The following is a 15,593-nucleotide window of genomic DNA, read 5'->3' on the forward strand; positions in this document are numbered from 1 at the left end:
CATGCATGGTGGCCTATTGGACTTGTTGTGCCTGGTAAGCCTCCTTGCCACTCTTTTTTTCCCTCCCCCTCTTTCCTACCGGGTTAATAGTCTTCGGAGTCGTAGTATGTCCGGATTTAAAGCTCTAGTGTTCACCATCTGGTACTCAGCATGTGCAGACTGGCTCGGCAGTATGCGCCTATGAATACATAGTCATGATTGTGCAGACATGAATCATCAGTCAGATTACCCACGGGACATTGGAATGAGCTTTCTGGTGGAGTGAATATGTATGCCTGCCTGAGGGAGGAGGGGGGTGACGCAGCTAATCACTGTCACTTCTCCCCACCGGAAGAGGTAGAACAGTACAGGAATTCTTACATATACGTCTAAGCTTAGACGTGTGCGCCGCCAGGAAGTGGAACAGACCGTACAGGAGGGCACTGACCGTACTGGAAGAGCCTGAGGCGGGCGGTGTCTACGTCGCTGCTTCCGTAGATGTGCGATCCGTCCAGGTATGATGTCAGCGAGTCCTGCTGTTCCCTAGGTCCTGCCGGACGAGAGAGGCATCATGTGAGTGGTTGCGGGTAGCAGGAAACGGGAAACGGTATAGAGGCAGATGACAAAGCACCTGCTCTTCGACTGTTGTGAACAGGTGCAAAGAGTTAGCATTGCGGTTTCGACCGCGCTGGCGCCTGGTGACAACAGTTCAGAGAGAAATATGGTGGCGCCCAGGGAGTGTTCATTGGAAATGTCTATAGGCTAACTTTCGATCGCTAAAAGGCGCGGTGAGATGTTTTGGATGTGCAGTTGTAGGAAAAAAAGCACGATTATCTTTTTTGTAATCTCAAAAGGGCCTTATGGAGGCAGTGCCGGAATAACTGTCCAAGTAGGAGCGCGCTAATTATGCTCACAATAATAACTCTGAACTTATCTTGAGAGAAAAGGGCATCAAATATCACGCGCTGCCAGGTAATAACATCGTGTGCTACAAAAATGTCCTGTCATATCGAATTTAATGCCGACAGGAGTGTGCCACAGAGCTTTCACGTAGCTGGCAGCTGGCAGTGAAACTCTCTTAGCCGTTAACGAAAAAAAAAACAAACAAAACAAACAAACAAACAAATGCTTGTGACTACACTTTTGGGTAATCGATTTGTGTCGAAAATTCGAAGTTCCTGAGACAATGCGCTCTCAAATAGAATACGAATATTCAGAGTGGGACAACTGATTCGAATTCGACATTTTTTGGATATTCGCACACTCCTGTAGAAAAAAAAAACGAAACGAAGTCTTACGATTGTTTCACGCTAGTTCGATACACGAGACTAGTAGGTTTTGAAAGATATTTTCTCCATCGGGTTAAATGCAATCGGTTATTTCCCAGTTTCAAACAAATAAACAGAAAAAGAAAACGGAAGTGGCGAGGGCAAACTAGATTTTTTCTACGTCCTATGCTAAGTCTGAACCAACTCTTTCCCAATAACTGTCTGTGAGCTGGCTTCGGTAAAACGGTTTTCATTTTGCGATGCGTTGCGGTATTCGAATATCTAGCTTCAAAAGTCTCATTTTGTCATCACGAATGCCTTAACATCCTGCTTGGACCTGCAGAAGATTTGAAGTATTGAATAAAGAAATAAAGATAGAACGAAAGGAAGAAAGAAAGAAAGAAAGAAGGAAAGAAAGGAAGAAAGAAAGAAGGAAAGAAAGAAAGAAAGAAAGAAAAAAAGAAAGAAAGAAAGAAAGAAAGAAAGAAAGAAAGAAAGAAAGAAAGAAAGAGAGAAAGAAAGGAAAGGCTCAGCTCGCTTGCTTGTCTAACAGATCCGGTGAAGCTAGAATTGGTACCGTGGTTGTCGAGCAAGCGGCTAGTATTACGTAGTGAACAGTCCAGGACAGGATGTTCGTCGTCTCGGACTTCAATATGCCGTCTTATACGAGAGTCTCACTGCGGAACTCACCCAGCTGGCAGGAGCAGGGCGCCGAGCGCGGCACATTGATGCAGGTTTGTCCCAGGCGGCCGAAGAAGGTGTCTCCCTCTGGCACGGGGATGGAGTAGCACTCGGGCAGCACGTAGCGTTCGGGGCTGCAGCAGTCGATTGGGTTGTTCGGGTCTGCGGGCGAAGGAAGACGTCTTGGGTGCACGCTGGCTTTCAACAGACCCTCCCGCGCACTCTCGTGGCGTCGCAAAATCGCTGACTGTTTACACACGTTTACTGGTGGCAGTGAGGTTGTTGTGAGGCACAGGTGGGACTAGCCTCGCGCAATACTGCCAGCGACTGCTGCGCCACAGCGAGGCTTAAACAGTGATTAAAGATGGCAGCGTGCGGCAGAGTTCTGTGAGGTAGCAGGTCTATGTTATTAAACACGCAAACACTCACAGTAGTCTCCAACTGGCAGTGTGTGTAGACAAGGTCTGTGTCTGGAAGGAATTTTAAAAGGAAACTGGAAGTCTCCCTTGTTACCGTTACCGGAGTGTCAGCAACCCGCTAAGGTAGGATACAACTTAAAAAAAAAAAAAACAGCAGTTGCTAACACTAGGCCGCGGTCCGCGGCGTCCTGTATTACTCCGCTGGCCAATCGCAACTGTAAACGAAATCAGCTTTTTAATGCTTGACGATATCAAACAATCCACGTGTCAAAATCCTAGAGCTTATAATTTGTCTTCTTGTTATCAACTTCTTGTTTACGTAACAAGAAACGTTTAAGCAGCGGACTACTTTTTCTTCATGGACGAATTCTGTGCGCCAAGGCCGAATGTGGGCGGAGCTTCACTGCAGACTTAAGTTGTATCGGACTATAGTTGTCAGTGCGCATGTGCTTATTGCCTTGGCGGCGCCAGATGGCGCTAGGTGCCCGGCAGTTGCGCGTCCTCCTGCCGCATCAGGACCAATCAGCGTGAGCGCACTGGCGGTGGGTGCACTCCCCGTATGCCGGTAATGTACACGTTATGCGAAAGCTGTCAGTTAACATGGTGCTAACGAGAACCGTGTGACGCCGCTGCCCTCTTGACGGAGAAGAGCACAACCGCCTCTCCACGTTGCGATGTTTGTACTGAGCTATTTAATGCTATGATCAGTTCACTCGTTTTTGCCTGTTTTTCTTTTTAGTTTACAGGGCCATCGATATGAGTCCTGCGCTGTGTTAGAGAGCTATGGAAGAAAGCGAAATCACTGAAAACTTCTATCCGGATAACTTAGTACTTACTTTCTGTGCGACATGACTGGTGTGAGACCGGTTACTAAGTTATTGTGTAGCCCTCGGGAGCACTAGTACCTAGAACAGGATGTGTCAGTGTCTAGGACACCGCGATAATGCATCCTGACCGTTGTCATGACTTTAATGATGATGATGATTACCATACACAAGCGTGTCATGCCTATCACATCTCGAATACACGCAGAGTGTCCTAAAGCCTGTTTATCTGTGCGAAGCAAATTTCACATTGTTTCAATTTAGCGGTAGACAGCTTGAGTATCCTTAGAAAGGCACTCAAATTATGGCTTCCATATTTGCACACGAAAATGAATTATATGCATTCGTAACGCCGCAAGCTCATTGTACAACAAGCAATCCTGCTCAGCCTTACGCATGCATGGAGCCTCCCCAGAAAAATCAAGTTGTGCAAAGCTGCGACCCTAATTGAATAAGGAGTGAAAGCCCCCCGGGGAATCTTCCACGAGGGGCTATATCTTGGAGGACTCTGACGGGCGCGCAGGCCATATGACTGCTCCGCTTTGCTCTTTCGCCCATCAAGTCTCTAGGGGCCAGCAGCGGCAAGGAAAATCTGAGCCCGGCTCCGAAACGTCGGGCGCCTCAATTAAATTAGGGCTTGGCTCTGGCTTCGCCTTCTCGTGCTTTGCTTTTGCTTCCCAACAAGGCGGAATCTGGCCCATAATTTGCTCCCGAGAACACTGGGCTTCCGTGTGAGTAAAGCTAGCCGATCTAGTGTGTGCGTGCGCGATAAGATCGTCGCTGGCTGTCCATCTAGCAGCCTTTTGGGAGCCTACACTTCAACATCCACAAGGATGCGTGCGCGAAAGGCCTTCAGTGTGTCTGTAAGAGCCGTTGTTTTGCGCTGACGTCATCTGTTGCGCAAATTCGTAAACTGCCCATCTTACTGTAGCATTAAGCACTTTTGTTTTGGCGAGTTGGTTCGTTTTGCCGCTAAAGGAATATAGTTGCGTAAAAATAAGGTGGAAGGAAATAGACGTTACGACAGGACCGAGTGCACTGCGTTCTCTCAGTTGCGCTCTGTCCTATTGTTGCGTCTATTTTCTTCTATCTTTTTCTACGCAGATACACTCCTATAACGCTCCCTGTAGCGTAGAACGCGAACGGATAGGAAAGCCCAGACTTTCTTGCACACCTTGACCTGAATCAGTGCTGAATGTAGACGGTGAGATTGGTAGTCGTGTTCAAGCTGAAGTAGCAAAAAAAAAGTATTATGAATACTAACAGCATAGCGACTTGTCAAATGAACAATGCTAGATACAAAATGAACCTCGAGAATGTTATTTTTTTTCTTTTGTTTTGCAGCGAAAGTTGCTAGAGGGATACTCGAAGCTTTGCGTGGCATCCGACAGCTTAGTACGATATGACGTCATGACCTCCAAGACCTTCGCGCCCACGCGCTTAAGCTTTCACTGGTGTCTGCATATTATCGATGCGCACTACGGGGGACGGGGGGGGGGGGGGGGGGGGGGTGGCACGGACTGTTCGCAGTCTACCTGGGGAGCAGCATGAGCAATGCCAGCCATTACATTGTACCTAGAGACTTCAAGGCATCTATCTCACCGCCCATTAGCAGAAACAAAAGTTAATTTCACATAAGCAGACATAAACCTCTGCCATTGGGGACTAGTCCTGGTGCCCCTTTAAGTCCCTTGAAAGGCCCACCTTTACTACATCATGGATTAACTGCAAGGTGATAATTGCTCATGGTCTTCGAACAGGTTACCCGTTTCTTTTTGAGCTAGGAGCTCCATGTAGTCCCAGTTTATCAGGTTTTAAGCTGAGGTGTATCTGAACCGTTTTGTTTGCTCCTACAGTAAGCACGCCCCAAAAAGAAAAAAATTATACGCTGTAAGTTGATTGAGTACCTTCGTTGACGAGCTGCATTGCTCCATCAGCATTCTCTTAATTCCTACTTTTCCTATTGCTAATGCTAGCAAGCAGGCCAGACTTCAACTGATCAGGCCGGCCGCAAAGGCTTTCCTTCGTTAAATCTCTCTTTATCTCTCTTTAAAGCCTGGTGAACCACTCGGAATATTGAGCATTCTCTTCTGCGCAAAGATACAGGATCCGTGTATGCCTCCTTTCTCTTCCTGAAGCTATTTTCTCAGAATTGATCACCGAATGTCCTGTTTACGACCCAGCTTGGTCATCATTCGACTGCCTGCCTGATAGACTCTTTGACAAACGGATGTACAGTCATTATAATGAAACGGTTTATAACAAAGTAATGAATATGACGAAGGAATGATGATTCTTTTTGGAACCTAGGTCAACACGGGCTATAACGAAGCTACGGCTATAACGAAGCAATTGCCGGTCCCGTTCAACTTCGTTATAAGAGTTTCAACTGTAATGGCCGACCCGTGAGTCAAGCGCTTGGTGTAGATGGAGTAACGAACGGAGGGCATTTCAGAAGCTGTATACTCACTTCCCAGGTTGCGGATCTCCCCGGGGTCTGACTCCAGCGGCGCCAGCGCCAGGTCGTGGTCGATGAACTGTCCGAGCTGCATGAGCATGTGCGAGAAGTGCGGACTGGGCAGCCGCCTGTCCGGGTGCACCAGCGACGAGATGAGCCGCGCGTTGGGCAACTCCTGGCCACTCTTGGCCAGACGGGGGCTGCTCACGCCTGCGCCCCGCCCCGAGAAAGAGGGAGATGTGTAAGGAGTTCCATTTCATTCAGTTTCACTCGACATATTTGAAGAGGTCATGAGCACAGACAACAAGACTAGTGGCGTCTAAGTCACCCTTAAGATCGGAATAAGATTGGAATGCTACAGCATTAGATTTAAAATTTGTCCCAGCTCCTGTTCCTGATTCTGTTCATGTTTGCGTCAGTTTTATTTCAATTGTCTCTCCATTAACTACCATATTCGAACTGCTAGCTGCAGTAAAAGATATACGGGAATACGGTGGCCGCTACTGGCGAAGGACAGGGTTAATTGGAGAGACATGGGAGAGGCCTTTGCCCTGCAGTGGGCGTAGTCAGGCTGATGATGATGATGCTGTGGTGGTGCTGACGTTTCCATATACCAACTTTTTTTTTCTGATTTTTGATTTCCACGACTGTTTCGTCATACCTCTCCCCACCAATCAGCGAATTTCGTGACACTGGATGGCACCGGGTTGCTCCTGAAGAGAACACTAATGCTATCTAGGTTGCTATCTAGAAACTGCGTTGCTCACAACCCGGTGTGCAGGGTGTAATGACGTCACAAGGTCGCGCGACCTCTCTCTACCAATCATTAATTTAATTGCCACCTGCCAAAGTGGGCAGGCTGCTCACAAACCGGTAATCAGGTTGTGAGGAAGTCTCAAGGTCACGTGACCTGTATTGACCGGTCAGCGAATTTCGTGACATCGGATGGTGTATTTAGCCGCAGACGTAAATTCTAACACTATTGCATTAAAAATCAGAACAAACACTTTGGCACAGAAGGTGACCTCATTCTTTGGCATCGTCATCAGGAGACAGGTTACTCCTACGAAAGCACGAAGTGTGCTTGACAAGCTCTTTGTTCGGACGATTTCTCTCTGTCATGCCCAGTGTCGGGATATTGTAAACTAATCTCAGATTTATACCGGCTATACTCAGCCAATGGTCGCCGCTGCTCAGTAGACACCATTTCTTTTAGTAAAGCACACCCTCACCCCAGTTGCAGCCTAACGCTAATCATTACTTCTTTTTTGATTCCTCGAAGCTTTTGTAGCGCTTCCCATTTTGTGCTGCCGACAGACAACGTGCATTTCTCGCGGCATATTCTTTCTCGGTATCGCTGCACGAGTTTCGAGTCGTCAGCAAAAGTTTACTGCATACGTCTTCTCTCGAGCAAATTACTGTAGCGCTGCGCGGCGACCAAGTCGTCAGGTATTGATGCCAGCAGGTGGAACATGCACGTCCCCTCATGATCGTAGTAGGCCTTTCAGGAAATTCGCTTGCGGGGTCTGTGCCGAAATAAATTCCTGTCCGCTCACCCGCATCCCATAAACTCTTGCTGCCCCAGTAAGCAGCGGTATGAAGGTGCTCACTTCAGGCTTAACCAGCTCGGACTAAACTGCTCTAATGTGGTTTATCTGCCCAAGAAGGCTGAATGGAATACACGTGCTTAGATAGAAGAAGGCCTCCCCTATCCTGCATCGTCATTATATTGCAGATGAAGTGGCAGACAAGCCGTGAAAAATATATTGGTCCCTTTAGTCCGAAACGAAAGCGATAACCTTGAAATCGAGTGAGTATGACCCCGTTTTTTCCTTCATTTGATTTGGTTGGATATGTGAAATTTATTTTACCCTGCCACCGCCTGCTGTAAACGAGCTGAGAACTTAGTCAAGCGATCTTAACTTTCTTTCTCACCTCCTCTACCACTTTGTATCTATCTAAACAAGAAACGAATTGTATTGTATGTTGCCAGGCTATAGCTGGTACTGCATGCTTAATTAGTCTAAGACGCAACATGGAGAACACAAAGGCATATTAAAAAAATACACACAGAGCTCGAACTAGACGGGACAAACAAGGGGAGGAAGTCACCACACACGCGCTGACTCGCAAATGAAGATTTCATGAGGCGGCGAAGGAATATACGCCGAGAAACTATTGGAAACTGCAATATCACGACCGCGTGGAGTCAGTTTCAAAAGCGAGGCCTAAGAAACGATGCGCATGCAAAGATACCACTGAGGTGCACAGGGTAGTCGGTTATCTAAGCAATGAAATGACTTAGATAACCGACTACCCTCTGCACCTCAGTGGCATCTTTGTGTGCGTATCCTTTCGGTTTGGTTTGATTAACCAAACCAAACCAAACCAACCCGAAAGGATGCGCACACAAAGATGCGACTGAGGTGCAGAGGGTAGTCGGTTATCTAAGTCATTTCATTGACCAAACCAAACCGAAAGGATGCGCACACAAAGATGCGACTGAGGTGCAGAGGGTAGTCGGTTATCTAAGTCATTTCATTGACCAAACCAAACCGAAAGGATGCGCGCACAAAGATGCCACTGAGGTGCAGAGGGTAGTCGGTTATCTAAGTCATTTCATTGACCAAACCAAACCGAAAGGATGCGCACACAAAGATGCGACTGAGGTGCAGAGGGTAGTCGGTTATCTAAGTCATTTCATTGACCAAACCAAACCGAAAGGATGCGCACACAAAGATGCCACTGAGGTGCAGAGGGTAGTCGGTTATCTAAGTCATTTCATTGACCAAACCAAACCGAAAGGATGCGCACACAAAGATGCCACTGAGGTGCAGAGGGTAGTCGGTTATCTAAGTCATTTCATTGCTTAGATAACCGGCTATCCTCTGCTCCTGAGGGGTAAATTTTTGTGCGCGCATTCTTTCTTATGCCTCGTTTTTGAAGCTCTCTACACGTGGTCGTGATATGCTCAGTTTCCGGTTGTTTCTCCGCATATATTCCATCGTGTTTCATTAAACATGTGGCTAGTCCCCGCATGTGATGTCTTCCTCCTCTTGTTTGTCCCGTTTAGTTTGATCTCTGTTTCTTTCACCAACTAGTCCAAACCTTCTGCTTTGCTACAACACACAGAACAAGAGGACGATCGCGAGCATCTTGTGATCGCCAACTGCACATAAAGGGAAATGAATAAGAGTTCAAGAAGAACAAGGACCGGTTAAAAAAATTCAGGGGGCACTTTGGCTCTCTAAAGTGGTGCAAGACAAAAGCCTTTCAGGTGCAGTGTTTGGAATTAACTGCGAGACTGTTTGTGCTGTACAAGTGCTTTATTTGACAACACACTGACTACACATTACAACTACACACTTTGACTGCCGACTTTGACTGCTTCTGCACGACTCTATCTCTCTGCTTCGATGAGTTCGGTTGCATCCATGGCTCTGTTCGCAGTGATGAGGTGTGTAATGTGGCCACCCACGGACACCTTACGCCCCCTGTCGGAGCGGACGACAACTATTTTATTAGTTGCCGTCTGCTCCAAAAGGGGGCGTTAGGCATCCGTGGGTGGCCTCATTACTTCGAATCCGCGCACTCTGACGTCATAACCATTTTGACCAACCGAAAAGCGTGACACCTCTGTCGACAACCTTCTGTCCACAATGATGGTGCGTTAAAGGCTTTCGCCTTAATGGATTGAAGTGTCTAAGGGTGTATACGAAGTAAGCGTACCGTCACTGTAGGCCGCAGGAAGGAGTCGGGTCATGCAGGAGAAGGCCATGCCCCACCTCGGGTTGGCCAGGTTGTTGCAGGCGCCGTCCGAGCGCCGGTAGGGCGTCGTGGGGTCGCAGGAGCCCACCGCGGGGGTGGAGCAGTCCCGCTGAGCCGCCAACAGCAGGGGGTCCCTGCCCACCAGGGGCTGGAGGGACTGCAGACCGTCCAGGCCGCCCGCCACCCTGCATGCACGGCAGAGACCTCGCTTTGTTTCTATCGCTCCTGATCTGGGCAGAAACTTGGAGGCTAGGGAAAAGGTCTTAGATGAAATTGAGCACAACTCACTGAGCTACGGAAAGGAAAACATATCGTTTAGAGAAAGGAAGACAGCAGAAGTGGTCAGGGAACAAACGCGAGTTGATGATTTCCTAGTTGAAATGAAGGAAAAGAAATGGACATGGCATAGACAGGGCTTCTCCGCCAGGTAGTTACTTGCAGTGACCGAACGCTCCGTGTGCGCTACCTTGAACGATGAACAGCTGGACGCCCCCACTCCAGTTGTTTTGTGCTTTGTGTCGTGCGCGTGTGTTTGTACTGTGTTCTACCAGACCTTCACGCGCGTGCGACCTGTATATATTTATATTTATCATGTATATATGTAAATAGATTCATTGTCAGTGTACTCCTCCCCCTGTCCTTTCTACTATCCCCTCGCCTCTTTATTTTCACTCCTACACACTGCCTGCTATCCTTTATTTCCGCTGCCCCAGCTCAGGTGCTTCCAGCAGCGATAGCAGATGCCGGGGCAGCAAAAATTCTTTGACCTTCCATAATCAATGCAAAATAAAAATCACTACAACTACGAGACAGGGCTGTAATGCGAAGGCAAGATAACCGATGGTAACTCAAGTCAACGGAGTAAGTTCCAAGGAGAGGTAAGCCCAGCCGGGCGTGATAGTAAGTTGATAGTCAGCGCTCGTGTGTGTCTGAACGTTCCTTGTGTCTTGTCCCTGCGCTGTTCCCTAACCATGCATGACAGAAAGTCAGGTAGGCGTCCGAGATTAGAAATTTGGAGGCCAATGGAAGAGGCCTTTGTCATTTAGGGGATATAGGATGATGACGAAGAGCAATCTATTTCACCACAATTTCTGATGTAATGATTTCTGTGGCCTTCAGGAGAATAATACGTTGCTTAACAAGACAATTGGTGTGTTTTTGTCACTCCTTCTGCTACCCTTGCAACATGGAGTAGAATTTCAAGCAGATTTCATTCACTTGGTGCCCGCATTCACGCATTCACTTGGTGCCCCTCTGACACACTTAAGCCAACGACCATATGCGTTGCGTGTCCGCCTGGCACGCAGAGGGCCTGGGTTCGAACCTCAATACCTCAAGTTTCTCAACCTGAAGTTTCATTCTTCATTTGAAATTTCTGGGAATATTTCCGTCATGTTTCTGAGGCCTTCCTCTCAACAGACGTTTTTCGCATACCGCAGACGTATTAGCGGAGACGAATACCGATTTACGGGACGTCTAATGCGCACGCGCTGTGATATTGGTAAGGGCAGCCGGCCAGCGTCCGGTAAACCGGTATATGTCTCCGCTAATACGTCTGCGGTATGCGAAAACGGTTTAATCCTAGGTCACAGCGCCGGCTTTTCGACCCAACGAGCAGCATACTCTATCGCGTGAAACTCCTCTTATTGTATTGGTTGCGTACAGTTACTTACCACTCCTATCTGTTGCGGCTCAACGGCCCTGACACTAACCAAATAAATAAACAAACCATCAAGCGGGTGATTGCAGGTGACTTGCATGTGCCTCCGTGAAATATGATTAACCATGACGTCATGACAGTCGGTCGACGCCATTGGCTGAAGGGCTTCCTTTGATAGGTATTCGCCGCTGCGTTCTTGACTTGTATCCTATTATAGTGGAGGTACAGTCGGGCCGGAATGAAACGCGAACACGCGTATGCCACACTTTTATACTTCGCAGCGAGACACTTCTTACAACAGGTCTATGAATTTGCACTACGGAATACCTTTAACCCAGAAACATTAATCACGCTAGTTGCATTCTGCAGCTGAAAGTACGCAGTTAAAATATTTTGTCTTCTTAACAGACACTGTTCGCGTTTCATTCCGGCCTTACTTTGACTGAGGTACGGTGTATATCATCGATAGAGAGGAGAGAGTTGTCGAAGGAGGAATGCTCGAGGCTGAAGCTATAATAATGCAAGAGAATAAGAGGGATGAATGACATTTGGACAGCAGAGGACAACGACCTCGGTGACATGGAAGCGAGCCACCAGAGAAAATATGAAAGAGGGCGTGCTTGCTGCTCCTCCGAGATTGCGACACTTTATAACCCATGCTCTCTCCCACTACAAGCTACGTGTAAAGGCGGGCCAGGTGTCGAACACTTCTCTGGTGTCGCCTAATCCTAACCTATCCTACAGTTTCGTTCTAGTTGCACCTCCGGGAGTATAACTACACGTCTTTTCGTTGTTATCGATTGGGCGCACGTGCATTCGAACTGTGTCGCGCATGCGCAGTACGCTGGTTCTGTCAAACTCTCCAATAGGATTGCAGCTGCCACAGCCAAGTGCTCGTGTGACTGCGTCCAGAGGGGTTAATCTGAAAAGTTCCATGAATGCTAAGGATTTAGTCATCGTTAGTCGAGTTGGCTTTTTTTACATCTTCTTTCTTTCCGAGCTAAAAACCACCAGGAGAAAAGATGAAAAGTTTGGTTTGGTTTATGGGGTTTAACGTTCCAAAGCAACTCAGGCTACGAGGGACGCCGTAGTGAAGGGCTCCGGAAATTTCGACCACCTGGGGTTCTTCACATCAGTGCACGTTAAGGAACCCCAGGTGGTCGAAATTTCCGGAGTCCTTCACTACGGCGTCCCTCATAGCCTGAGTCGCTTTGGGACGTTAAACCCCCATAAACCAAGCCAAACCTTTTATCTTTTCTCCTGTTTGTTTTTAGCTCGCTTTGCTTTTATAACGTGGCTGGGATTTCATACGCTTGTGAACCAACTACAGAGGGCATGACATCGTCATCGCCATCGCCATTAATGTAACAGCAGTATGCTCTGTGGTCTATGTAGTCCATAGGCGTCTGCAGCACGAGAAAACTAGGCCAGCTTGCCTGGGTAGCAGCAGCCGGGTGGTCTCCTCGAAGAGCGTGGCGGCACGGGCCTTGCGCCGAGAGGTGTCCGTCGGTCCCCGGCTGGTCACGTGACGCATGTGGGCCCCAGGGCAGCCGGCAGGCGGCGAGCCCTTGTACGAGCCTCCCCTCATTTGCACTGCGGTTATGTGGGGAGGGGAACCACTTAATGTATGTGCCCTGCACTTTATAAACGACTTAATTGCGCGTAGAACAGGTATAGGGATTTGGTTAAAAAAACCTGACACATTCCAAGCACGAAAGCGGAAGGCAGCATTGCTGAACCGTCGTCAACAATACCTACGTTTACTATAATACTATGCTAAATAACAAGAAACTATGGGATAAACGTCGCTCCTAGCTGCGTGAGCACTAACGCGATTAAAATACCTAAGGCCAGGAACCATAGCACATCGCATAAAGTTTCTAAATCTTGAAAGACTTATGGTTAGGCAGTGGTACACTCTCACAACATGTCGCCAGAGACACCGGTGTCCGAACTGCGTTTGAGTACGACGTCAGTACAATAGTATGGTCCAATGGTAGTTCACGTATGTACCTACGTATTGGAGTCAAGTGAAGGAAGCAGCGCAAAAGACAAGGACGTGACATAATACGACAGGCGCTGAACGAACAACTTCAGCGCATTAGTTCAGCGCCTGTCGTATCATGTCACATTCTTGTCTTTTGCGCTGTTTCCTTGCCTTGACTTCATGCCCCAACTAGCCCGCCAAAAAGCCCTCTTGAAGTACGTATGGGAACAGTCAACGTTTTTAGATCCCTTTCAGTTTGAAAGCTGCGGTGCGCGGATTGTCGCCTTTCCGTTTCCTGCTGCGCGGTGGCGCTCGCCACGCTGTTTGGCCGACCAGAGTGGCCCTTCGCGTCTACGCCATCGTCGCCGCCGCCTGATTTAGAGCAGCCAGCAGATATCAGCATGGAAGATATCAGCTCCCCTGTTCCAGTTGTTGGCAGTGACGCTTATCTTACAGTATACAAAAGCTTCAAGCAAGGGTGCTTAAAGCATCCCACCAAAAAGATACTAGAGTTTACCAACATTGTAAACAAAGCAATCTCGATTTCTTTGAAAGAAGGTCCCGTTTTTGGGGACGTTTTTTGAGAGGTGTAGACGAGCTGGAATTGCAAAACGTTGCTCGGCTTGGATGTGCAGAGCATATGGCCACTTTTACGTGCCAAGTGCTGCATTTTGTCATAGTGACACGCATGCACTTCTATGCGAGAGACGTGAGCGGTCGGCTGGAGAACAGAGAAAAGGTTGTCATTGCAAATAAAAAAGCTCGCCTTCTGTAGCCATTCCCTCCGTGCTTCCGACTTAGTGTGTCGGCATTTAATGCTTGTCTGTGTTCAACGAAATTAACATTCTAAAAATGAAAGTGCAGGACGCTGCTCCCGTCTGTGCGATCATTGCAAATAAAAAGCTCTTCTATAGGTTATTCCCTTCCTGCAACCAGCTAAGTGTGTCTGCATTTATACTTGTGTTCACTGAAATTGGCATTCTAAAGAACGTGCCAAATGCTGCTCGTTTCTGTGGTGCATCGTTGATAACATAGCGCGGAATTTCGTGACTGATCTAGAAGCGGAACATCGCTAGTTTTAACCTTTCATTAATGTTTCGTGCATTCTCCCGAAGAGCTATTGATAGCTTTACTCCAACAGACGCATGTCATCAGCGCTAAACATCGCAAACGCGATGCGATAAAGCGCAATGCAAACAATTGTTTTTTTTTGCGAACTGGCATCAGCCTGCTCTTTATCGCAGCCTTACTAGCCAGGCGAAACATTTCTTTAACCATGAGACTGAAGTTTCAATGTGACAGCTCCAGAAGTACAGCAAATTTGAGTTCGACGTGTTCGTTCCCAATGTTATCGCGGATGAGAACGGGCTGTCACAGCAACTGCCAAGCGCGAGCGCTCCGGCGGCTCCGGGCCGATAGCGACAGCAGCGCCGCGTGGTGAGAGGAAGCGGACGGGGGCCGCTTTCCCGGGCGCGGCCCGGGGGTGCTTGCAAACTGAAAGGGATCCAAAAACGTTGGGAACAGTAGACCATATCTTGTGATCTGTTTATACTCTCTTTTCTCCCCTCCAGCCGGTCCCCATTGCCTGTTAATCTAGTAGCTATAGTTACTAGCTACGAGCTGATATAGCTAATGGACTAACTCTGATGGGAGAAGCAAGGGAATTAATTAATCGGAACGAAGTATCGTAACAAAGGGCGGGGATGTGCTGTTAGCACCCTTAGAGCTGCGTATCAGTGTGCGCATGCGCACAACGGTGCGCCACATGTACTACCTGGATGTCGTGGTGGCGGCGTGGAGGCTGCCCTCTTGTGGATCTTTCTGGCCGCCTCCTGCGCCATCTCGCGCAGCATCCGGGCGTCCGAGGAGCGGTCGGTCCCGGCCCACCGCACGACCGCCACCTCGGCGATCATGAGCAGCAGCAGCCACCTGCGTGCACGGGGGAGAGGGAAGGGCAGTGCGTTGAGAGGGGAGAGGGCGCCCTGTGAAGCAGCGTGTTGGTGCTGAATGCGAGGGTTTACCGGCAGTAAGGACACGGACATTCCGCTCCAGTGTCAATAAAGGGGAACGCGCGGTTAAAATTCTGGAGCCAAAGTGGTCCTTATTTCTGTTATTTCGCAGAAGTGGCAACTTACAAAATCACCATTGGGTGTACAGTTGAGGACTGTAAACATGCTTAGAATGATACTCAGAAGTGGTGTTGGAACTTGTTTATGGTTAGTTCAGGCAAGATAACCGCTGGTCCTTAAGGGTAACGGAGTGGGAGAGGGCAAACGTAGCAGGGGACGGCAGAAAGTTGGGTGGGTGGATGAGATTAAGAAGTTTGCGGGAATACGGTGGCCGCAACTGACAAAGGACCGGGTTAATTGGAGAGACATGGGAGAGGCCTTTGCCCTGCAATGGCGTAGTCAGGCTGATGATGATTATGATGATGACGTGCATGTTGCCAGGCACATGTACACGCACATGGGCAGTGTGTGTGTGTGTGTGTGTGTGCGCGCGTGCGTGCGCGCGTGCGTGCGTGCGTGTGTGTGTGTGTGTGTGTGTGT

At 48.4% G+C, this 15,593-nt stretch overlaps 1 protein-coding gene across 1 annotated transcript in view; it reads right to left on the reverse strand.

Annotated features, from left to right (window-relative positions):
• Nucleotides 1–15,593, reverse strand: part of LOC149336771 (salivary peroxidase/catechol oxidase-like) — a 50,725-nt gene that overhangs the window by 16,758 nt on the left and 18,374 nt on the right. The window contains exons 2-7 of the mRNA XM_089554770.1: nucleotides 14,819–14,973; nucleotides 12,494–12,650; nucleotides 9,359–9,582; nucleotides 5,642–5,839; nucleotides 1,938–2,090; nucleotides 428–529 (exon numbers count right to left, since the gene is read on the reverse strand). Of these exons, the coding sequence (XP_089410896.1) occupies nucleotides 428–529; nucleotides 1,938–2,090; nucleotides 5,642–5,839; nucleotides 9,359–9,582; nucleotides 12,494–12,650; nucleotides 14,819–14,973 (989 nt within the window). The remainder of the gene's footprint in view (nucleotides 1–427; nucleotides 530–1,937; nucleotides 2,091–5,641; nucleotides 5,840–9,358; nucleotides 9,583–12,493; nucleotides 12,651–14,818; nucleotides 14,974–15,593) is intronic.

Source organism: Amblyomma mixtum, chromosome 7 (genome assembly GCF_055824585.1).
Source record: "Amblyomma mixtum isolate Tamu chromosome 7, ASM5582458v1, whole genome shotgun sequence".
Taxonomy (NCBI): Eukaryota; Metazoa; Arthropoda; class Arachnida; order Ixodida; family Ixodidae; genus Amblyomma; species Amblyomma mixtum.